The 25,864-nt window shown below is 33.1% G+C and overlaps 2 protein-coding genes across 2 annotated transcripts; one reads left to right on the forward strand and one right to left on the reverse strand.

The window, feature by feature from the left end:
• Positions 1–4,489: 4,489 nt before the first annotated feature.
• On the reverse strand, positions 4,490–7,273 carry LOC115885060. Its single transcript, XM_030903859.1, has one exon. The coding sequence runs from the start codon at positions 7,271–7,273 to the stop codon at positions 4,490–4,492; it is 2,784 nt and encodes a 927-aa protein (XP_030759719.1).
• Positions 7,274–12,228: 4,955 nt separating this feature from the next.
• Positions 12,229–13,286, forward strand: LOC115885133. The gene is made up of 3 exons (XM_030903953.1): positions 12,229–12,487; positions 12,848–13,096; positions 13,164–13,286. The coding sequence occupies exons 1-3, from the start codon at positions 12,290–12,292 to the stop codon at positions 13,284–13,286; spliced, it is 570 nt and encodes a 189-aa protein (XP_030759813.1). The 5' UTR covers positions 12,229–12,289.
• The last annotated feature ends 12,578 nt before the right edge of the window (positions 13,287–25,864 follow it).

A 25,864-nucleotide genomic window follows, 5' to 3' on the forward strand; every position in this document is an offset into this window, starting at 1 on the left:
CTGAATATAAACTGTTATGATTGAGGAAAGTAGCGCATATACGTAAGACTAAAACATGTTATCACCTAACGGTGAAATGGAATTTTTCGAAGTTTGGCATTTGATCGGTACCCGTGACCTTGCGTCGATTTCTTCAAAGTCGATGCGGCATTTGCAGTACTGCTTCGGCTGCCGGTACCCAACAGAAACGACCTTGGACGCGGCAGTTTCTATTCCGAGCCGGTCTTCATCTCCTTTCACTTACTCAAACGTTCAAGTGTGTCAATTTTTATCTGGGTTATGTGCGACGACCAACATGGCGAAATATTCACTTCCTAGTGTACCACTGAAAATTGTTGGCGCTATTTTAATTTTGTACTCAGAGTACTGAACATTTGTGTACTTTATTCAATATTCGACATTTTTGAAATAGATAATGATGCAAATGGAGTACTTCAGTGCTTTGTTGAGTTCTATTTTATAGCAAAAGCAACTCTTCAGAAATACCCATATCAAAATAAATATAAATATTTACTAAGAAATTCCTTTGGTCAATGTTAGCTCTAAAATTCGATATGCATTAGAATAAGCTAAGTAGAAACTATGTAGTATTACTTACCTACAGAGATTGATAATTTTTAACACTGGATGTTTTATAATAAACTCTAAAAATGATTGTAAATACTGTAAACCTCAAAATAGAAGGAAAACTTTGAAAAAAAAAACATTTTATTTTAACTATATGCCTGCCTATCAAAGGGTTATATTTTTGAAATATTTTAGATGCATAATGATAGTATTCAGCACAAGTAGGTATGGGGGCACTTTGGCCAGACAGTCACTTCCGGTCCAGACACCGAATTCCAAGAATTCTGGCGCCAGACGTATGACGTCATCAACCGCAACGTCTGGCGTATGACGTTACCACCAGCCACATCCGGTCCAGACACCGAATTCCAGGAATTCTGGCGCCAGACGTATGACGCCACCACCGTGACGCATGAGTCATCACCTCTGAACCTTAATAAGTCAATTTATACGCATGACGTCATCCGCCTAACGTCATACAGTTTAATTTATTTTTAATAAAAAAGTTCGGTGTAGGGTTTGAACCACGGACCTGTCGATCGCCAAGCTAACGCCTTAATCAACATGACCACAAACGCATTTAAAATTAATTGTAGGTATGCCTATATGAGGGCCCCAATTTAAAGTTGTCTCAAAGGTATAGATCACGTAATGAACGACGTTCGTACACAAGTCAAATACCATATACGAGCGCTATTCACCAAATGCCATATACCTGGTGGGGGCCCCCCAAATTTATTATTATTAGCACCATTGATTTATCAAAAATAAAATAATAGCGTAGATTAAAAATATTATTTACTTACCACAATAGCTATTCCGTCTACATCAGCTTTGTTTAGGAGGAGGAGGATACGGCGGCAGCAGCGGCGGCGGCGGCGCAAGGTAAGTACCTATAGATATTAACAATAAGAACTAATAAGCGCAAAGTAATTAGATGCAATTCAAAAGGAAAAAGTTTAGGTAAACAAAGTTGACTTCGGCAAACATCGGTTGTTATCGTAAGCGCGCTGGGGTGTGGCACTGTCCTTTGTCGCGCGCGCGCAAGCCCTACTAATTAATAGTTTATAGGATAGTTTAGCAAAAATGGTAATAAAATATATACGTATAGCTCAATGATTTATTATAAAAACATAACGATTAATTAATTTAAGAGTATTGGGAATCAAAACAAAGATTAAATGTCAAACGCCAACTATGTCATAAGTGGTACGCCAAAACCGAACATCGCGCAAGCTCCAAAGTAAACAGAAAAAATTAAAAATATGTACATATTATAATGCAAAACATAACGATTGTGAGGGGTATTGAAATTAATTTAAGAGCATTAAACCAAAAGACATTTCTTTACTAAAAGATTAAAAGTATTAAGTCAAACGTCAATTAGGTGTAAGCGCAAGCTCCAACAGAAATTTTTAAAAATACAAGGACAATAGCCCATCGTTTAACTTCGGTAAACAGCGGCTGTCAAACGTCAAAATTACGCGCCAAAATCAATAGGGTGTGGCAGAACTATCTAAATTTTCACACAAGTCCGAAACAAACAGAAAAAATTAAAATCTAACGCAAAACATAACGATTAATTTAAGAGTATTAAATTAAAACAAAGATCAAACGTCAAACACTGGCGCTAAAATTACTAGGTGTGGCGCGCAAGCTCCAAAATAAATAGAAAAATCTAATGCAAAACATAGTGATTAATTAATTAATTTAAAAGTATTAAGTCAAATGCCAACTAGGTGTAAGCGCAGACTCCAAAATAAACAGAAAAATTTTAAAAATATGTACAAGTACTTAACGCTATAAGAATAAAATTTAGAGATGAGACTAAAAAGCAGACAGTTCTGAGAATCTATCAACAAAAATAATTTAAAAAAGTATTAAGTCAAACGTCAACTATGTCAACTAGGTGTGGCTCTAGGCACAAGCTCCAACAGAAAAATTTTAAAAAATATAATATACGAGGACAATAGCCCATCGTTTAACTTCGGTAAACATCGTTATCAAACGTCAAAATCAGCGCGCCAAAAGAACTAGGTGTGGCGGCGGCAGAAATAATCAGAAAAATTACAGCAAGAGTACACCCGCAAAAACCCTTTGTAATGTAAAAAAACTTTAATATTTATCGAAACGAAAATTAATTTAAGAGTATTGGGAATCAAAAAACAAAGCGTATTACTAAAAATACGTACTTACGAGGTTTATATGTATTATTATCCAGTCACTCAACACATACACTGATGACCTTTTTCTTCTTCAATAGCCCTTTTCACTAAACGCACTGAAAATACACAATAAATTTCTTGATGCAGTACCGTTAAAAGTTAGAAACAAACTGATGATTTTGTAGCTAAAAATATAATGTGAAGGCCGAATGATAAGCAGGAAACAACACCATAACACCAGTTCTTGGAATATACGAGGTGTGTAGAATGAGGTTAATATACGGGGTGTGTAGAATAAGGTTAATATACGAGGTGTGTAGCTAATTTAGTTGATTGCTTTTATAATAATTTTACTACAAAAACAATCTTAAGCCCCAACGCCGCGTCAAGGCATAGCTACATTGTTGGGGACACATTCACACACTCATTCACTCCAAACAAATTACTAGGAGTAGGCAGCACGAGCACAGATCTAAAAATTAATCCAGACGGCTCTTTAATTCGCCAATAATTTTTTTTATTTTTTATTTTTTTATTTTTTTATTTTTTTTTTTTTTTTGTTATTTTTTTTATTTTTTTTATTTATTTGTTATTTATACCATTTATTTTTTTCATATTTTTTTTTTTTATATTTTTTAACTAATAATAATTTGTTTTTTATTATACACATGCACACGTACTCATTCATACATACAAACATACATATATAATAAACTAAGTATCCATTATGGAGCAATGTCCATGCGGTAAAGTCTGAACAGAGCCCTTAATTAGATGTCTCTTATCGTCATGGGGACTTAACCCAATTTTCGACTGCTTTATGGTATAAATATTATGCTTACTAGATCGTATTAACGTTTGCAAAATTATTTTTTCATTACAACTCTTCAAACAGTCAACGTAATCATCAAATGTAATACAATTTTTAATAACAGATTTTTTAACCCCCTTAATCTTTTTTGTTATACCAATGTTTTTCAGATAATTTTCAATTTCTTGTTGTTCTTCCCCCTTTTTTTTAAATGCGATTTCTTTCTGTTCTAGCTCCATAGGTGTATAATATAATTTTGTTGCATACATTTTAGATCGAAGGCCAACAAAATGAGTCATAATACGTCCGCTATTTTCATCCTTCATCATACCGAGAATTTTTTTATTTACTAGAGGAATACTATAAATATTATCTGGAGAGTAGTCGCTGGTGTCAAAGTACAGCGAACAATCTCGTTTTATTACATCATAGACGTCTTGATTTTTAATTTCATAAATCAGCGAATCGGTATCAGTATACAGAACGGTACAATCGGAAAAAGTTTTTTTCATATAATTATAATGGAAATCGTAAATTGTGGTTTTCGCTAAATCCAAAATACACATTCCCACATAAATTGGTTTATTAAAATATATTTCAGATTTAGATAATTCAATTATTATAAGGTTTTCATTAATTATGGTGCTGCTTTTAAATTCAGGTCTTGAAATTAACGATTCTGCTCCGTATCGACCTTCCCACATTGTTATAAGTTTAACAGAAGAATGCTTTCGGATATTTTCCATGGTTTTACCGAAAACCGCGTTGTTCATCAATTTAAACAAATTCTTTTCAAAATCATTTTTTGAAGCTTGCCTGAGCCGTGTGTTTAAATCAATATACGATTTTAACCAGGGAGACTGATTAAATTCTAAAACACGATGAATTTTTCTTACTCTAAAGCTTACGCCTTCTTACGCCTAAAGCTAAAGCTTGTTGTAAATTTTTAGTGAACAACATATTCTTTTTTATCATATAACGTGGATAATAATTTAGAATTTTTAGACCCTTTAGGTATATCGTGTTCAGGACAAGGGGGTAGATCAGAAAAGAAATCATGCACCTCGGATGGAATATACAGGTCGACTTCTAATATATATCCCTTATTTGACTCATTGCTAATATTCTGAATATTTAAATTTGAAATTTCATTTTCGTTAAGCCATTTAAAACCGCCATATGGAAGGTATTGTGACATGGCCCACCCGTATTGATTATTAATATCGAAATACATAAGATAGGTTTCGTCTTTAGAGGAGTCGTACGATGGAATGTACTTATTGTTCGCTTCAGCGTACCTTTTCGAGCATTGACTCAGACCGCCCCGAATTCTCTTTTCAATGAAGAGTACCATATCCAAATCTGTAAGGAGTTCAAGTTTTTTAATATCAGATTTCCTCATTTGAAATAACATACATTGCCAAGCGTATCCGGGAAGAGTATAAGTGTGAGCTGGATCCAAACAATAAGTTTTATGGGACGTAGTTCTAAACTGCTCAAAGATATCAGCCAGTAAAAGAATATCTACTTTCATATACAGTTCTGAATAATCACGCATATTTTGACAATTAAAAATATTCCAAACTGTTTTAGCATGCGCATAATCTTTATTGTTGATATATGAATCATTTAATTTATTGTAAAAGGCTGGTTTAGGAGGTAGTTGAGTTTCATTCAGTTTATTCCAATCATCCATGAAATCATATGGGAAAATACCTTTTCGAGTGAGCAAATTGAAATGTTCTTCGTTTAAGTGTGGAAATTCCGACTTTAGAATTGGATATTCCGATAGATTAGAAGCTAAAGTATCCAGGCTTGATGCCATGAATCTAAAACTATCTAGAAACCTAAATTGAACTGAATTTCCGGGCACATGTTTAGTTACTGATATATATTTTTCTTTATTGACGGGCAATACATCAATAGATCCTTCTACTTCTGCCAGGGCTTTAATCAGCAGATGTCCGTCGTACGAACTAAAGTTGTGAAATAAAACGGGGACTATATGTTTATCTTGAAAATTTAAATTGCATTTTTCATGGGCTGGACCTCGATATTTTCCTGTTAGATGGCAGTGATCTCTAACTTTTTTATCATCGGTATTAAAAGGAGATTCACATATATGACATAACTTAGAATTATAAAAAGCTCGCGTTTGTTGTAGTGTTAAGGGATCCATAGGCAAATCGCAAAGGAAAACCGTTTCTACATTTTCGGCGAAATCAAACAGTTCTTTAACAAACCATTCAATACAGTCCGGTCCTGTGTACGATTTATAAAACGAGAGCGAATCATCGTAATCACATTTAACATAGTATCCTACGCTAAACGGTATATGTGTTTGATATTTTTGAGTGTTTTTAGTTTTGTTATCTTCGGTGGGTATTAAAAGGCATTCTGAATCAGCATAAATTGTGAAAGGAACTTTAGTTTTAAATGAAAAATCTTTAAATTCAATCCACTTTTTATCGTTTTGTGGAAGTTTTGGAAGAGGGCCACTATTATGGTTTATACAATCTTTTAAATGTAAATTTAATTTGTCTTCATCATAGAAATAATGAAGGCACCGATCACATATAATTTTCTTTCTACAGTCCTTGTTTATCTGGCTTGAAACTAAACGCGATAAATTTTTGATCCATACATAATGAAATTTAACGGGAGTAAATATTTGCTCCTCGTTATCAGAACCGAAATAATTGTCTTGAATCATAAGGAGATTGATATGCTTTTCTAGTTTATTTTTGGTTAGATAAGTAGGAAACACACGAAAAGATTTACTCAATTGTTCCAACCTGTATACATTAATCGATAAATTATTTTGTTTTTCAAATCGCGGAATTTGTTTAAGAGTCATAGGAAATTGAATGCCTTTTAAATTTAATACTTTCTGAGGATCTGGGTAAGAAGAAGTTCTATCAGCAATTTTTGATGGTGCAGGATACAGATATGATAGTACGGCCCACGCAAAACACATATCATCGGAATTTTGGACATTTACACAAGCCTCTTTTCTTTTTATTTGTGTGGGAAGATCGATAAAGGTACCTGCTCTTAAAGGATTATATTTATTTATAATTACTGTTAAATTTTTAATTTCAGATAACGCCCAACCGCTATCTTTTTCTTGAAATTCTTCCAATTCAACTAGCAAAGAATTTTGAATATTATTAACAAACCAATTTTCCAAATTAGTGTCTTTATAAATTATTCCGTTTTTAGTATTTAAATATTTTAATTCGGTCTTTACCTGATCTGCTTTATTGATAGTAAACTCTCCAGAAAACACACCATTGACCTTCAAGGCATCAACCTTTTTCAGCACATTCTGAATTCGTCTTTTGAACAAGGCCTTACAGTCATTCAAAAACAGTTTCGGATCCGTATGATGAAGGTTGATAATAACACCCGTTCTAACGCGAGAATCGAAAGCAGAGTGTACATCTTCCCATTTAACACGAGAACATGCCGTCTCTTTCTTTTTATTGAGACCCGCCCCTCTCTTTTGTTTTAATTTAAATTGCTGCCTTAGAGTTTTAACATTAACAAGAGCCGCTTGTAATTGTTGTTTTTCGGCAACACTCGAAGCATTTTTTAATGCATAATTTATATGCCTAGTAGCCTTAGTACACTCGTGAAGTCCTTCCCGAAGAAGTTCATCGTTACCTTTCTCCCGAAAAATTCCGAGTAAGGCAGCGATATGCTTAATAAGGTCAACGACAAAAGACATCACACTAAAAAAGAGAGACACACTTTAAACACGTCTTAACTCTTCAAGAGCCAAATCAAAACTAACACTTTTCAATCGCCAACGCTTTATTTATATGTTTTGTATGGTTTCCGTTTCCTCTAAAAATCTCCAATAAATATTTAAGTAAAATTAAACTTTGTGCATAGGTCTTATCTACATCCGCCGGATGCCGGATGTAGATAATTATATCAGAAATTTTTGATGCGGTTTTGAAAGGAAATGATGATTCTGCCCACTAATGAATAGGTTGTGGGAGGACACTAGTCGCCTTAACGGATGTTATTGGTTCGAGAATATTCCAAGAAAAATCGGCGATATCATAATTACTGACGAATTATAAACTGATAAGGCTAGTTTGGTATGAAATCAATGTAATAACACTCAGTTTGATTTATTTTATTTTATTTAAATATTTATCGCTAAAACCGAGCGGTGATTTCATCACGTATTGCTTTTACACCATATATTTGCCAGTTTATTTTTTCACACCGTATTCAAAAATATTTTTATGTAATTATTAATTTTCCACACTATATTTTCTGTTAATTAATTCATCACCATCGTTGATATTAACGATTTGATGATCATTGCTGGTCATTACCAATGTGGTGTTCCAAGTCGAAATCATATCATGAGCGAGAGCAGAAGACACCAGAATAAAATAGGTATTAATGAATGTGTATCGCATCCAGCTCAAATTCACGATATATGTTCAAAAGACATATTCAGTGCTACACGGCAATCAAGAGCTATATTATAAACGTTTTTTGTGACAAATATTGAGAAATAGTCCGGTTGGTTTACATTTGAAAATTTTTCTAACGATTATTGGTTTGACTCGCTATAGATTCGATTAAAATTTGCAGTTATTCAAAGACTGCTTTAAAGCGAAGCACCGTTTATTGCACTGATTGCAACAGCACCCGATCGAACGCCTGATTGAACGGGCCCGACGAATTCGTTGCGAACGGGTCTTTGTTGCGGAACGGGTCTGTTGCACCAGGTCTGTTACACCGGGCTACTTCAATCAGGTCTGTTGCACCGGGTCTGTTTCCTCTAATCGGGTCTTTGTTGCACCGGGTCAACAGGTCTGATGAGCGGTTAGTCTCACATCGGCTAAAGCTTAGGTCTGAATGTTTCACATATTTTTAATCGAATCTATAGCGGGTCAAACCCACAGCTGTCGTTAAGAAAGATTTTTCAAAATGTAACCAATTAGTTTGAAATTTCATTATTTTTTGGTATAGCTATTACAAAGAAAAACGTTTACCCATAGCTCTTTTGATTACCGTGAAATAATTGTAATCTTTTTTTAGACTTTACATATATCATTAGTTTGAATTTCTTAAATAGGCCCTCACATTACACATTTATTCAAATTATCTACCCTATTTTATTCTAATTATCTTCTATAATTATATATACTCATGATATATTGTTTTGTTCGATATTTTTTCTTATAGAAATAATTTTTGGGACTTACAGGAACACACATTTGAAATTGTATTAGCCCGATGGGTCCATCAGTAGGGGTAGAAGGCCGATTCACCATCAGGAGCAGGAGCAGAGCGCACTGCGCATGCGCGTAAATCAGCTAGGAACAGGTAAAAATACGCTAATAAACAAGAATAAACAGGTTTGGTTTGGTTTGAACAGCTTTTGATCAGCTTTTGAACCGCTTTTAGCTTAAAAACAACAGACCTGTTCATTTTTTGTTCATACCTGTTTTATTTCTGTTTTAAAAGCTGTTCAAAACCAAACCAAACCTGTCATTCTTGTTTATTAGCGTATTTACATGTTCCTAGCTGGGATTTACGCGTATGCGCAGTGCGGTGCTCCTGCCCTGATGGTGAATCGGCCTTCTACCCCTACTTATTTCAAAAATACAATTTATTTCAATAATTCAGAATCGAAAAACAACTGCGAGATACGCGAAGCGAATTTATCCAAACGATTAAATGGAATGCGACAAAACGAATTCGAACGATTTTATCGATAAAAACAAATTTATTGGAAATAAATTATATTACTCCATCAAATATTTTAATATTAATTAATAGAAAATTATTAAAAATCACCCAATAGTAATAAAAAATGTGCAAAAGAAATATCTAGCCAATTATCCGGCTGAGAAGGATCAAAATATGTTGCGATATTGAACGAAAAGAGAATTGAAAAAAGAAAATATTGAGAAATAAATATACCAGGGCACTCAATGACTTTACCCTTTTTTTGCCCACACTTCGGATGCACGTAACGTTGTTGTTGAAAAAATAGTACCAGAAAAGTAGAAACAGTGTCGGATCTCTGCACTAGTGTTTGCGATCACTCTCTACACACCGGCCGAATTGCGAATGTCTTCAGTACTCATGATCGCGCGCACTGGGCAATAGAGAAATCATCTGAGTTGCGAATTTTGAAACGAAATTGAATTAATTTTAATGATTTATGTGATCATTCTCAACCAAACAATTAATAATCGAATAATGTAAAGAAAAATAAACAAAAAATTAAATTACTTATTTTTGCACATCACTTATATTGTACAAATGATTAAATATTGTAAAACCCAAACCCAATCAAAGAAAACTAAAAAAAAAGAATAATGAGATGCGTGAACAACTCTATATCAAAAAAATTACAAATTTCTGGATGATTATACTAATACTTAAAATATCTGTTCACCTGCATATTTTGAATATAATTTCCAGCGATTTCTCTTGGTCGATTTACTTATTATTTTTTTTTTCCAAAGCTATACGATAAGTAGTTTCTGAGATACAGCCGGCGTCCATTCTTAATTGGCCACCCGGTACATATTGGACTCTTTTGAAAATACTGCAGAGAATACAATAGAAATTCTATCGAATTCTCAAATAAATCACCCCGAAAATCACGTATACTACATGTACAATAAATGGCAATCTGAAAAGTATGGTGATCGTACAGAATGCAATCTTCCAGAAATAATAGAAAGAAAAATTGAAAGTTTAGAAAACAAAGGCTTTTCAATAATGTTTAAACCAAATCCCAGGATTCTCGTCAGAGTTACGCCGATAATGAAACGGGTCTTTCTATGTAGTGCATATGAGAATATGATATTTGTAGACACAACATCATTGTGTGACCAAACTAGTTTTGCGATTACTTTAGTTTTTACATCTCACAAAATTGGCGGTGTTCCATTGGCTTGCGCTATACGTACTGAGCAAAATGAATCCAACTACAAGCTGGTTTTTGCTGCTATTAAAGAAGCTATAGAAAATAACGATGTGGGTAAAAAATTTGATCCGGATGTTGGCATGAAAGATGATTCTACTGCAGAACGAAATGCGTTGAGAACAATTTTTCCAAATGCTCGATTACTGTTATGCGCTTTCCATGTGTGTCAAGCCTTTTGGCGTTAGCTTTGTGTTGCAGACCACAACGTTGACATTACGAAAAGACAATCAATTATGATAAAATTCCGTAATATTTTGTTTGTAACTCCAGAAGAAACAGGTCAAATTGTATGATGAATTAACCAGTGACGAGTATGTTCAGAGAATATCAGCTCTCATGAATCATTTGAGTAGTTTATGGAAACGACGGCATGAATGGTGCGTTTGTTATAGGTTGAATTTACTTACTCGAGGAAACAATACAAACAACATTACTGCATCTATACGCATTTTTAAAGACTTGAGTAAGTACTCCAGCGATGTAAAGCTTTTAATGCATGCGCGTTGGTAGATTTCATTACGTCCATTTTTGAAAATTATTTTCAGAGGCGTATATCTCTTATGCAGATATGTTAAAGATCAAAGACTGCAAATACGCAATGTTCCTGAAAAGTTCTGAAAAGTTAGGAATATTTCTAAAATTAACGATTTTGAGTACAGTGTGGTATCAGTGACAAGTCTAAAAACTTTTTACAGGGTCAGGATCGATGTAGCCATTTGCGACTGTGAGGCTGGAAACTGTGGAAGATTTTGCAAACACCTATGTGACATTAAACAAAAGTTCGGGGTAGTATTTCCCAATTCTCCTCGTCTATCTATACAGGATAGAATGTTACTAGCAAGGATTGCAACGGGCGATGATATAAATGAAGCTTTTTTCATGAATATGAAATTAGATGATGACCTACACAGGACATTGATTTGCGCATTCCACAGTGCTCTTCCATACAAGAACCATCACTGCAGCAAATACAGCATGATGCCAATCCTTCGTCATGTTCACAAGAAATTACTATAGAATTTCCGGACCAATACAAAAATGTAGTTGCAGAGTTTAAAACTGAAATTCAACGCTTCACACACTTTTCACAATCTAAGAGCTCTTACAAAATTTACAAAAACAATTAAAGAAATAAATACATCAGAGCAAGGACAACATTTTATTTTCCAACAGATAAAAACAAGACATCGGCAAAAATTAAAGTTCAAAGCACAGCACTGAGCCAACGTAAAAACAGAGGGATAGTTGTTAAGGATTTAAAGTAAACTGGGGCGGCAACCTCACATTCATTTGTGCGCCAGATTGGCGTTGCCGCGCAACGACAGAAGAAAAAAGATGGCCGAGTCCGAGTAGGTGTCACATAATTGTCACTTAGGAGGCTCTACGTTAATTATAAGTTTTTTTTTTACAAATAAACGACGATAAGAGAAATTAGTGGGTTTATTATTAAACCCCGAACATGGTCCTTCCAGCCGAGTGACTCCAGCTACAACGAATCAACGATTATCCAGGAAAAGCAAGTGGTTTAAGTTTCCCGATGTGGTGATGGTGATGCTGACGAGTATTCCTGTTATTGCCCGGTGAGTTTTTCCATCTTTCCGTTTCCTAATTTACCTTTTGCCTTTATGGTCTTAATTATAGTGTCAAACGACTTCGATTTACTTTACGATTACAAATCAGTCAATGTGTACTCTAAATTCAATGTTTCCAAGATTGTACTTAAGAAAAAAAATTGTAGCTTGCTTCTTACGACTACTGCATAGAACTGCAAATATGGAAAGTAAAGTGGCAGTTTTAGAAAAGCGCTTGGAGTGTCTGAGTAAAGGACAGATAGAACCCGTCAAAGATGAAACTATTGACAAAGAGCGGAAGGAGATGGAAACTTTGGTACCACTACCGGTATCCACAGTTGAAGGGCTAAAATTATTGAATGATACATTGAGGACAAACAGTCGTTACTTCACATTCCTTGTAAGTTTTGTATTTTTCATATCGTCCCATTGCTGCCAAAAGTCACTAACTTACTTTTTATTACTTCCGAGAAAAATGCGTCTAAAGAAGAATTGCATTGCATAAAGATGTTATAGTTAGTAACTATTCGGTATTAAAATAAAACATAAATAGCCAGAAATCGTAGTTAATGACTTTTGCAATCGATTCTCCAATTAAAAACATAGTTAGTGATTGAATTTGGTTGTTCGGAAAAACGTTAGTTAGTGACTTTTGGCAGCAATAGGACGATATGATGCACATTTATTTTATTATACTAAAAAGTGAATATTCTTTATGGTATTTACTTAGGTAATCTGACACTATTTTGTATTATTGCAGCGACTTTTCATGAAGGATGCATGTCCAGTACCGAATTTGAAAGATTTTGACTCCAAAACAATCCGTCAAGAATTGCATAAAGCGATTAATCATATTTATTCACACATAACGACCAATGAGTTAGCTTCACAGTATAATATGTTTGGGCGCCGAAACAGCCCAAATGGACCACTAAAAGAAGGATTTGTACAGTTTAAGGAACTCCTTACTAATATACATATATATGTTTCTAATATTACCTTTACTATTGTATGTCGACACAGAAGCGATAAAACCGAAAGCTGAATTAGCTAAATTAGATCTAATTAAATCTCAGTCCGACGGGGCTATTGGTGAGTGGTTGCGCCAAGCAGTCAACCGCCTGGAAGTAAAAAAAGTATTAAAAAAAAAGAAAATGGCTGAGAAGAGGGCTGCAGTATCACAGGCTGATGGGAAATAACACATAGAAAATGGGTTTTTATTTTATTATAAGTATTAATACGTTTTATAATATATGTTGATATTTTTGTAAAAGGTATATCATTTTCCAGTTTTTCCTACTTCTCTTTCCTGTTAGATAATTAATAGTGTTCCTTGATACTAGCTAGGTTTGTATATATGTATATAATATGATACGAATTTCAATTTTAGCCGCTAACTGTATAAAGCTACTTGTCTTCGGCTACCGAGATACTTCGAAAAAAAATAAAGTTTCGTATCCGAACTTTTTGTTCTCAAAGACATAATGAGTATAACTAAATAAATAGTTAATAAAATAACCGTTCTAAAAACGAAAAGATGTACAAGGGAGTCTTAAATAAGTGCAAATATTTTCAGAGCTTGTAGATCTCGATAAAAGAAACATATTTTCTCTTTACCGTTTTTCAAATAAGTCCCAAATAACTGAGATATTTCACTTCGAAAATTTAAAAAATATATATATTTTTCGCTTAAATTTTGAGAACCACTTCATATTTTCTGGGTTTCGATCCTTTCTTGTAAATTTAATCTTCTATCTATGTTACCATATTTTTAAGATATTATGTTTTTTAACTAAAAATTAAAGAAATTTCCAGGAAAATTCCAAATTTTCAAATTTTTTTGCGAAAAAAACCTCATAGGCGTGTTTCTGGAATCGAAATATACCACCCTTAAAAATATTTGCACTTATTTAAGACTCACCCTGTATATATACACAGTGCAAAATACATACGTATACACGCGGTAGTCACAAATGCAATATGTAAGCATAGTTTAAACGTAATACACAACTACTGTGTATCCTAAGGAACACTGTGAATCTCTTACTTTGTGTATACGTAAATGCTATACTGTGGCTACATTGTGAGGCGGACGTTTAACCTTTGTGCATACGTGTTGAACTACTATGTGTAAACGTAACATATTTACATTGGAGGAATTGTGTAACCTTGTGTATACATCTAGTAATGTAAACACATCGTAAATTTTATTTAATGTGCTATATGGGCATATGCGAAAATGTCAAAAATTGACATATTATGATATGTTATTCTATTGAGGGTGCATCCACACTATCCTAAAAACGGCGTATCGGCGTCACGGCGTAACGACCTTGAATAGATTTCCAGTAATTCTATTGGCTGTCAAATTCATCTGTCAGAAATTTCAGCCAACAGAATTTCTGGAAATCGATTCAAGGTCGTTACGCCGTTACGCCGATACGCCGTTTTTAGGATAGTGTGGATGCACCCTCAGAGTGTAATTTTGTATCGAATAATGTCAAAACACAAATACGACGACCGATTTAAACGAAAAAAATTTTAGGTACTACTACATCCAAATCATAGTACCGAAATAAATATCTAGGTATTTCTACGTAAAATTCTTTGATACGACGATCTGTTTTCTGAGACGAAAAGCATTTTTAGGTACTTCTACGTAAATTTCTAGGTACTCGTACAATCCATCGATCGATTTAGATGAAAAAAATCTTTAGGTACTTCAGTAACGTATTATAACAGTACCGCAATAAATTTCTGGGTACCTACTCGTACAATTTTTTGACACGATGATCCATTTAGATGAAAAAAACTTTAGGTACTTCTGCAACGAAATCATAGTATCGAAATAAATATTTAGGTACTCGTACAATTTTTTGACACGACGATCGATTCCGACGATTGTCATTTCAAAGGTAATTTGACGCCGTTTTTTGGAATCATATTCCGAGGAAAATATTTTTAGGTACTTCTACAACGAAATCATAGCACCGAAATCAAAATCAAAATAGGTAGTAAGTATTCTTTAAGATTGTTTCTACAAGTTTTATTAAAAACTGTAACAGAGAACTATTATTATTATAGGGCCCCTCTCGGGCCGCTTGGACGAGTCCATTATAAAAAAGAGCGAGGGACGGTAGGTAGAAAAAACATATGATTTGATTTGTCACGGAAACGTAAAGTTCATTAATAAAAGTGTTTTGTTGAAATTCTTCGAGTTTTATCATAAACTTTATGGTTCGACATCCAACAAAATAATTATAACGAATCCACGTCACAAAATATAAATAATTTAAAGTCTAATATGGCACTCGTGTGAAGTTGGCACCCTTTTTTCAAAAAATGAACTGGAATTTGAGAGTTCTGGATAGATTTACAATAGTTCTATAGTTCTTGATAAGTTAGAAAAATAGTTCTGGTTAATTTCGGGAGATATGACATGGGGGTGCCAACTTCACGTAGCACCCTTTTTTTTATTCTGGAACAGTTCTGATAGTGGAAATATATTCTAGAACAAGAGTTCTATAGTTCCTGACTATTGATCAAAATAGTTCTATTGTATTAACCAAGTTATGAACAAAAATAAAACGGCAGCCTGCGCAGTTTAAATCGATTTTCTAGGTAAAAAATGATTTAAAAAATAGTTCTGAATAGAGTTCTGAATAGCACCCCAAAAGTTCTATAAGATGTACTATTTGATTTTTTAAAAATACCAATAATTAAAAATTTCATTGATGCACGACTCTATAGATAGACATAAAAATCGTCTTTACGAAGGAAATGCAATGTTGAAAACAGTTCTGATTAGAGTTCTGAATAGCACCCCAAAAGTTCTATAAGATGTACTATTTGAATTTTTAAAAATACCAATAATTAAAAATTTCATTGATGCACGACTCTATAGATAGACATAAAAATCGACTTTACGAAGGAAATGCAATGTTGAAAAACAGTTCTGGTTAGAGTTCTGAATAGCACCCCAAAAGTTCTATAAGATGTACTATTTGAATTTTTAAAAATACCAATAGTTAAAAATTTCATTGATGCACGACTCTACAGATAGACATAAAAATCGACTTTACGAAGGAAATGCAATGTTGAAAAACAGTTCTGGTTAGAGTTCTGGATAGCACCCCAAAAGTTCTATAAGATGTACTATTTGATTTTTAAAAATACCAATAATTAAACATTTCATTGATGTACGACTCTATAGATAGACATAAAAATCGACTTTACGTGCAAAATACAATGTTGAAAAAGAGTTCTGGTTAGAGTTCTGAATAGCACCCCAAAAGTTCTATAAGATGTACTATTTGAATTTTTAAAAATACCAATAACTAAAAATTTCATTGATGCCCGATTCTAAAGATAGACATAAAAATCGATTTTACGAAGAAAATGCAATGATGAAAAACAGTTCTGGTTAGAGTTCTGGATAGCACCCCAAAAGTTCTATAAGATGTACTATTTGATTTTTTAAAAATACCAATAATTAAACATTTCATTGATCCACGACTCTATAGATAGACATAAAAATCGACTTTACGAAGAAAATGCAATGTTGAAAAACAGTTCTGGTTAGAGTTCTGGATAGCACCCCAAAAGTTCTATAAGATGTACTATTTGAATTTTTAAAAATACCAATAATTAAAAATTTCATTGATGCACGACTCTATAGATAGACATAAAAATCGACTTTACGAAGGAAATGCAATGTTGAAAAACAGTTCTGGTTAAAGTTCTGAATAGCACTCCAAAAGTTCTATAAGATGTACTATTTGAATTTTTAAAAATACCAATAATTAAAAATTTCATTGATGCACGACTCTATAGATAGACATAAAAATCGACTTTACGAAGGAAATGCAATGTTGAAAAACAGTTCTGGTTAGAGTTTTGAATAGCACCCCAAAAGTTCTATAAGATGTACTATTTGAATTTTTAAAAATACCAATAGTTAAAAATTTCATTGATGCACGACTCTACAGATAGACATAAAAATCGACTTTACCAAGGAAATGCAATGTTGAAAAACAGTTCTGGTTAGAGTTCTGGATAGCACCCCAAAAGTTCTATAAGATGTACTCTATGATTTTTTTAAAATACCAATAATTAAACATTTCATTGATGTACGACTCTATAGATAGACATAAAAATCGACTTTACGTGCAAAATACAATGTTGAAAAAGAGTTCTGGTTAGAGTTCTGAATAGCACCCCAAAAGTTCTATAAGATGTACTATTTGAATTTTTAAAAATACCAATAACTAAACATTTCATTGATGCCCGATTCTAAAGATAGACATAAAAATCGATTTTACGAAGAAAATGCAATGTTGAAAAACAGTTCTGGTTAGAGTTCTGGATAGCACCCCAAAAGTTCTATAAGATGTACTATTTGATTTTTTAAAAATACCAATAATTAAACATTTCATTGATCCACGACTCTATAGATAGACATAAAAATCGACTTTACGAAGGAAATGCAATGTTGAAAAACAGTTCTGGTTAGAGTTCTGGATAGCACCCCAAAAGTTCTATAAGATGTACTATTTGAATTTTTAAAAATACCAATAATTAAAAATTTCATTGATGTACGACTCTATAGACATAAAAATCGACTTTACGATGGAAATGCAATGTTGAAAAACAGTTCTGGTTAGAGTTCTGGATAGCACCCCAAAAGTTCTATAAGATGTACTATTTGATTTTTTAAAAATACCAATAATTAAACATTTCATTGATGTACGACTCTATAGATAGACATAAAAATCGACTTTACGTGCAAAATACAATGTTGAAAAAGAGTTCTGGTTAGAGTTCTGAATAGCACCCCAAAAGTTCTATAAGATGTACTATTTGAATTTTTAAAAATACCAATAATTAAAAATTTCATTGATGCCCGATTCTAAAGATAGACATAAAAATCGATTTTACGAAGAAAATGCAATGTTGAAAAACAGTTCTGGTTAGAGTTCTGGATAGCACCCCAAAAGTTCTATAAGATGTACTATTTGATTTTTTAAAAATACCAATAATTAAAATTTTCATTGATGCACGACTCTATAGATAGACATAAAAATCGACTTTACGAAGAAAATGCAATGTTGAAAAACAGTTCTGGTTAGAGTTCTGGATAGCACCCCAAAAGTTCTATAAGATGTACTATTTGAATTTTTAAAAATACCAATAACTAAAAATTTCATTGATGCCCGATTCTAAAGATAGACATAAAAATCGATTTTACGAAGAAAATGCAATGTTGAAAAACAGTTCTGGTTAGAGTTCTGGATAGCACCCCAAAAGTTCTATAAGATGTACTATTTGAATTTTTAAAAATACCAATAACTAAAAATTTCATTGATGCCCGATTCTAAAGATAGACATAAAAATCGATTTTACGAAGAAAATGCAATGTTGAAAAACAGTTCTGGTTAGAGTTCTGGATAGCACCCCAAAAGTTCTATAAGATGTACTATTTGATTTTTTAAAAATACCAATAATTAAACATTTCATTGATCCACGACTCTATAGATAGACATAAAAATCGACTTTACGAAGAAAATGCAATGTTGAAAAACAGTTCTGGTTAGAGTTCTGGATAGCACCCCAAAAGTTCTATAAGATGTACTATTTGAATTTTTAAAAATACCAATAATTAAAAATTTCATTGATGCACGACTCTATAGATAGACATAAAAATCGACTTTACGAAGGAAATGCAATGTTGAAAAACAGTTCTGGTTAGAGTTCTGAATAGCACCCCAAAAGTTCTATAAGATGTACTATTTGAATTTTTAAAAATACCAATAATTAAAAATTTCATTGATGCCCGATTCTAAAGATAGACATAAAAATCGACTTTACGAAGAAAATGCAATGTTGAAAAACAGTTCTGGTTAGAGTTCTGAATAGCACTCCAAAAGTTCTATAAGATCATTTCAAACAACGTCATTGAACCCAATGTTAATTCATTTTTTTCACTACTTAGTTATGCTCAAATGAGGGGAAAAAGGAAGAAAAGGTACCATTACTAACAATGTTATATTTAAAAAAATTACATAGGGGTCAACTAGTTTTGAGATAGTTACAGACCCAAAATATCAACAGGTCTTAAGCTAAAATAGTATCTAACGAAAAAAAAACAGTCAATAAACAAGGCAAGATAATAGAAAAGCAACAAATTACATATAGTTTAAAAAAATTACAATAATTGTTAGATGCAATATAAAAGGATTTAAACAGAAACAAATTATACATTTTATAAGAAAAAGGAGGACAATCGTAGAATCTAAAAATAGAATAATATACAGAGTGTTCTATTTAAAAAAATACAACTATAATATTTTTTACTTATTTGGGACACTATAAGTACATCTTGTAAAAAAATAAGTTGTAAACTTAACAACATTATATTAACTTAAAAATTTAAAAAAGAAATGCACATAAAAATATACATACAAATAATTTATATATTTATTAATAGAATGCCACGTAACAGGTTTGGTGGGTTGAGTCATAAGTGCAAATATTTTTAGGGGTGGTATATTTCGACCCCACGAACAGGTCTATGAGGTATTCTTCGCAAAAGAAGATGTTGAAAATCGTGCATTTTCTTTTAAATTTTCCTTTATATTTTAGACAACTTTTTAGAACAGCTTGTTCAGCGCAAATTTTCCAACGGTATAATGTCTTAATCTCTAATAGGTATTACCATGGCTACGGCTTTACTCTATATACGATTACGGCCCTAAAAGGGATGCAAATACCTACAGAAAAAATCCTGTGGCTCTCAAAATTTAAAATATTTTTTTTTCAATTTTCAAACTTGAATAACTTGGTTATTTCGGACTTAAATCGTTACTTAAAAAACATTAAAGAGAAAATATGTTTCTATTATCGAAATCTCCCAGCCATGAAAATATTTGCACTTATTTAAGTCTCACCCTATATATTATCTTTACTTTTCATTACATTTAACATAAAATAGCAAATGTGGAAATACTATCTCGTCATCAATAGCCCTGGAGCTTTTTTGGTCCATATCATCGTGCCGATACCAATTCAGGCTATTGTAAACATATGCAGTGTAGTGACCGTTAAAGGGGTCATTTTTATATTGTTTGAAATTTACTAATTCCACCAGATTGTAAACTACATTATTTACCTCAACTCTTTTATCGATCGAATGAAGATATATTGGTATCGGGTTTTTGGTTAGGTGATATGTCTTATCAGTTACTAAGGACATGTCAAGAAGTAAATGAAAATCGTAGTGTTTTAGTGTTTGTATAGACCTATGACATTTCGAACAACAACTTTTCACACTAAGGTGACAATCGTTAATAGCTCTTTGAATTCGATTTGTTCCTTCAGTGATTGCAATTTCTATGTTTATGGGTATAAAACACATTTTACGTTCATTTTTATAATTACAGAATTTGCATTCTTGAGAAGAAGAACACGATGGTAAATTTGGCATAAATAAATATTCCGATAAATGAGCGACATTTGAATTGCAATTGTAGGATTGGATTCTCTCAGAATTAGTGATAGTTTTAGTAAGCGGAATATTTTTAAGAATTTCTATTCTTTCAAAATAATGCTTTCTTAAGAGTTTTCCACAATCAAGAATCTCAGTTGATAATTTAATCATGGGTATATTTAAATTATTAACAAAATTTTTAAAATATTGACTCATATTTATAGCTTGCATTACTAAAACTAACAAACTATCAAATCCGCAAGTTTCCGCAATTGTAATTTGGCCTTTGTTCGGAATCCTCATTGTTCCGTATACTGAGCCATTTTTCATAATAGGGATTTTAGAAAGTTTGGTGTAGAATTTTGAACACCCTGTATGATTTAAGATTACGATATTTATAGCAAAGTAAGTACAGACCATCTAAAGCAGGGTTCCTTAAACTTTTTGCAGTCACGGACCACTTTCGCAATTTGTACAATTCCGCGGACCCCTATCAGAAATAATAGAGGAAAATAAAAAAAGCCTTATTTACATAAAAAGAAAACGTTTATTAATGATTTATTACACGTACACTAGTAAATTAGTGAGAAGGATGCTGCTGTTTAGCCTCAATGAGAACGTTAAATTGTGGGGTTATCTTCGACAAGGCAAGGCGCATATCATCTGCGACGTTCAATCGGTTGCGACTTTTTGTTTTTATTGAGACCAGAGCCGAGAACCCTGCCTCGCAAAGGTACGTAGTAGCAAATGTTATCAGAACGGATATGGCTCGCTTGACAAGAAGAGGGTAAGCTTGACTTAAAGAACACCAAAACTCGTCAAAATCTTTTGCATGAAATTCAGCTTTCAGGATTTCTTTTGATCTCATGTCAATTAAGTCCGTGTCGATATAAATGGACTCCGCACCCACCTTTCATTTTCAAGCGATTCTAAGTTAAAGTAGCCTTCATAAGAAGTTTGCAATGTATCCAAATGCTTAGACACCTCTTTCTGTAGTATTTTTATATCGTGTTGCCGTCACCTTGTGCTATTAACCCTTCAAACATCGGAAAATTTACCAGATTTCACCCTCCATTTCCAAAGTGGCAGTTTACATATGAAATCTTTCAACTGTTCAGATGCATCCACGATGGTCACCGCAGGGCCCTGAAGAGACAATCTCATTCAATTGAGTAAATATATCTGCCAAATACGCTAGCCCCCGTACAAAATCTTCGCTCTCAAGATATTCAGACAGTGAATTTCTTTTATCTTTGAGAAAAAGTACCACTTCTGTCCTCAACTTAAACAATCGCTTTAAGACCTGTCCCCTTGACAGCCAACGAACTTCTGTGTAGTAATGCAGTACTTTATGTTCTGACCCCATTTCTTGACAAAGTTTTTTAAACAGACGGCGCCACGGTGGTTTAAGGCTCTTGCTCTGATGAAGTTAATTATTTTGACTTATGTAGACATAACTTTCTTCAGAAATGTCGATAAAGTCCGTGAAGCCAAGGCATGTCGATGTAAGACACAAAGAGTTATTATGACATGAGGGATCTCTTTCTTGACCAAAGCCGCGAAACCAAGCATTGCGGGTATTACCAAGCATCGGTGCAGATACTACCAAGTTTAGTTTTCCAGTCTATAAATTTTGTTCGTTGAAAAACCTTTTTGTCATTTCAAAAACATCTGAAGCTTTTGTAGTCTCCAAAAGTGAATTGCAAAAAAGAAACTCTTCTTTAATACTACGTGTGTCTTGTTGTACGTAACGGACAAATACCAAGTAGGCTACATTGTGCTTTCAGTGCTTTCATCAATTAATGCTGAATGCAAACGGTGAAGCAATTGAATTCTTCAACAACTTGTAAACATTTGACGACATTTCAACAATTCTAGAATGAATAACATCGTTTGATAAGCGAACAGCTTCAACTTGGTTTTTTTGTACTTACGCGCGTCGCATAGTGTTTAGTGATTACCTACTCAATTCGCCGCTCTACACTATTTCTTTTCTTAATAAATATGTTTTCTTACACTTTAGTTTTTTATTACGAGTTTTTGGTTTAAATTATTTGTGTTGTTGATACACTTTCAGCTTAAACATTTAGCAAACCTTGCAGGCGAAAATTGTTCTTTTTTAGAACCTCTTTTAGTGCGAGAAGTGGTACAAGATCATCGCAACTTTATTGGAATATTTTAATCGGAAGGAAAAGCAGTGGTAATGGTCGAATACTAAATTGTCTTTTGTGCTGGTAAGGAGTTTTGTTGATGTAAATAATAACTGTGTATATATTTATAATTAATTTATTTTGTTTTCCAAAAATATTTTGATTAAAGAAAATATGCAACAGTGGGCAACACCTGGCAGTGCAGATCAAGCTTAATCAAGTGACTAAAAGTTTGCCGATATGAACTTATACTTCGGCCTCTTTATACTATATAATGTATCGTGCCTCTAAACTGAAAAAACATTTTTTCCTTTTTGGGTGTTTTATTCGAAACACATAAGCACAAAAAGCTAGTCATGCTAATGCTATTAGGTTTCTTATTACACCCGTCCTTCTCTGACACTCATTTTTCTCTTGTTATAATACAAAGTTTCGGGGTTATTGATATCCATTGTGCCCTAAATGATTAAAGACCTCTTTTTGTGTTTCAAATTTTTTTCATTCGACGCTATACTAATTGTAAACATTCGATATTAATAGAGCTATTTGAAGCTTTTAACTAGTAGGCATAATGGAAGGCCGTTATAATAGGAGCTTGATTAAAAAGATGTTCGGTAATGGGAGGATTGTTGCGATATAAAACGTCAGCTACTGGCATTTCTGTTTTTGTTTTTGAATAGTTTGGTGTTATTCCTATAAGGTTCAGAGATAGATTTGTTCAAAGATAATAACAAGTTAAAAATTCAATAAGGTAATAAGTAAACTAAGTATATTGAATAGACTAAGTATATCAAAGATAAAAGATCTCAAATCTAATGGGACATGTTTTGCAGGAGCACTTTCAGCACGTAAAGAAATCCCGTTTATATCAATTTTAGTAACATTCTTCTTCTTCTTCTTTTTATGTACCATCTTCAATGAGAGGGTTAGTTATAATCTTGGCGAAGCTTGTCGCAATGCAACTGTTCCATAATCTCTTATGTGTTTCAACCACAAAAATGATTTTTTTTTTCTACTTTCATCTTCCCTTTTATAATTAATTTCAGGAGCTTTGCTCTACCATTCCGCATGACATAACCCAAGTATGCAGTCTTTCGTTTTATTTTTATTAGCTTTGCTCTACTATTCCGCATGACATAGCCCAAGTATGCAGTCTTTCGTTTTATTTTTATTTTTGTAAGTAATTCCCTTTCTTTGTTAAGCTTTCCAAGAATCTCTTCATTGCGGACGTGATCTGTCGAGGGTATTTTTAATAGTCTTCTATGTATATGTATAGATCCACATTTATAAAGCTTTCAACCATCCCAAGGTATTCATTTTAAGCGTCCAGATTTCACAGCAGTATAAGGGCATTGAAACAACCCCAGAGTTTCCAACTTGCAAAAGATTATCACAGGGAAATGCGATATCCCCAAAACTGTTTACAGCAACACTAGAAAAAATCTTACGTCAACTGGACTGAACCAACAAAGGATTAAGAAAAGATGGAGGATATCTTAACCATCTAAAATTCGCTTATGACATAGTCCTATTTGCCAATAGTCCTGAAGTAGTTAACCTGAAGTAGTTACGGAGAAATCCACGTTTATATCTATTTTAGTATCATTCTTCTTATTATTATTATTATGGTGCCATCTTCAATGAGGATTGGCAACAATCTCGGCGAAGCATTGTCTTGTGCAGCTAGCAATAGTGATTGTGGGGCTAGACCAATCCAATCTCTTATGTGTTTAAACCACAATTCTTCTTCTACTTTCATCTTCGCTTTGATAATTAATTTCAGGAGCTTTGCTCTACCATTCCGCATGACATAGCCCAAGTATGCTGTGACGACTTTTCTGTCGTTACCCAAATAGAATGAAAAAAGAATCCGTTGCTCAGGGTTAGAGGAAAGCTGGGTTCGTAGGTAAGGCTTCTGACTCACAGTGACTTTCTAATGTTGTTAAATATTAAAATAAAAAATGATAATATATAGGCTGCAGAGATTTTAATATTGATGTTAATAGGTATGGTCAAAGACAGTGAAAAGGGCGCCACTTACTTTGTTTATGAGAGTGGTAAAGTAAGAAACCAAAAAGAAAAATATGATATCACAACATAGCTAAAATAAAGTAATCAACAGCATTAAGGGTCTATTATGTTTATCAGAAATAAAAGTCAGAAATAACTATCCTACATTAAACATTTATTGAAAACGAACACAAGTATCATCAATTTGTCACAGTGATCCCAATAAAACCGCAAGTTATTTTAAATAGATTCGAATTTAGTAACTGTATTCTTTGAACTAAGTAAGCTACTTAATATAAAAACAGGTGAAATTTATGTATGTCTCAATACGATGATGTTTCGAAAAAATCGTGTACAATAACCTTCAAAAATGAATCCGTGTTAGCGATTCTCACATAAAAGATCATACTGAAGTAAAACGTACCGTTAAGGACAAAGCATGACTTATAATGTTAACTAAAAGGTAAATTTTGACTATAATATATGGAATAAATGACAACAATTCACAGAGATATTCAAAATATTATCTCAAAGTAAAAAAAATTTAGGGAATACCTTGTGTGTTGAACTTAGAACTTATCTGTATTTTTTTTTTAATTTATGACGTAGTGAACAGATAGGCAGGCAGTCTCCAGACTAACGGAAGTGGATGTAGACTCTTCGATAGTAGCAGGAGTCTTCGATATCAGTAGAATAAATGTAGAGTCATAAATACTGTCTCAAAAGTGGTTACTCATATGCCAATTACTTATACGTCAATTTTAGCGCTACGCCAGTTGCTCTGTCTGAAAAAACTCTCAGAACAGTCACCGAATACCAAAAAACTAACTTTGGTCTGAAAATCAGCTGTACATTCAAAATACCGCCAAACTATATGCTGATCCAAACCAGTAATGCACAATCAAACATTATCAAAATAAATAAAAAACGGGAATAACTGAAATAAAATTTAGTTAGACATGGCGATACAAAATGGTAGATACACTTACTGTGATCTTATTCCAGGAAAAGGCCAAAAAAAAACACGAACTAGGCTCTGAACAGTATATTCTTACAGGATTTCAAATCTCCACTTTTGGATACCCGTGCCTTTACTGTTAGGAAAAGTGTTTCAGAAAGCCCTTTTTCTCTG

The sequence above is a fragment of the Sitophilus oryzae genome, unplaced genomic scaffold (genome assembly GCF_002938485.1).
Source record: "Sitophilus oryzae breed Bouriz unplaced genomic scaffold, Soryzae_2.0 scaffold_1002_pilon_pilon, whole genome shotgun sequence".
NCBI classification, from domain to species: domain Eukaryota; kingdom Metazoa; phylum Arthropoda; class Insecta; order Coleoptera; family Curculionidae; genus Sitophilus; species Sitophilus oryzae.

Bases quoted from the DNA above. Each gene is read 5' to 3' on its own strand.
- LOC115885060 (XM_030903859.1), bottom strand. From the start codon at position 7,273: ATGTCTTTTGTCGTTGACCTTATTAAGCATATCGCTGCCTTACTCGGA.
- LOC115885133 (XM_030903953.1), top strand. From the start codon at position 12,290: ATGGAAAGTAAAGTGGCAGTTTTAGAAAAGCGCTTGGAGTGTCTGAGT. The intron at 12,488-12,847 runs GTAAGTTTTGTA...GTATTATTGCAG, and splicing joins GTCGTTACTTCACATTCCTT to CGACTTTTCATGAAGGATGC. The intron at 13,097-13,163 runs GTATGTCGACAC...ATTAAATCTCAG, and splicing joins CTAATATTACCTTTACTATT to TCCGACGGGGCTATTGGTGA.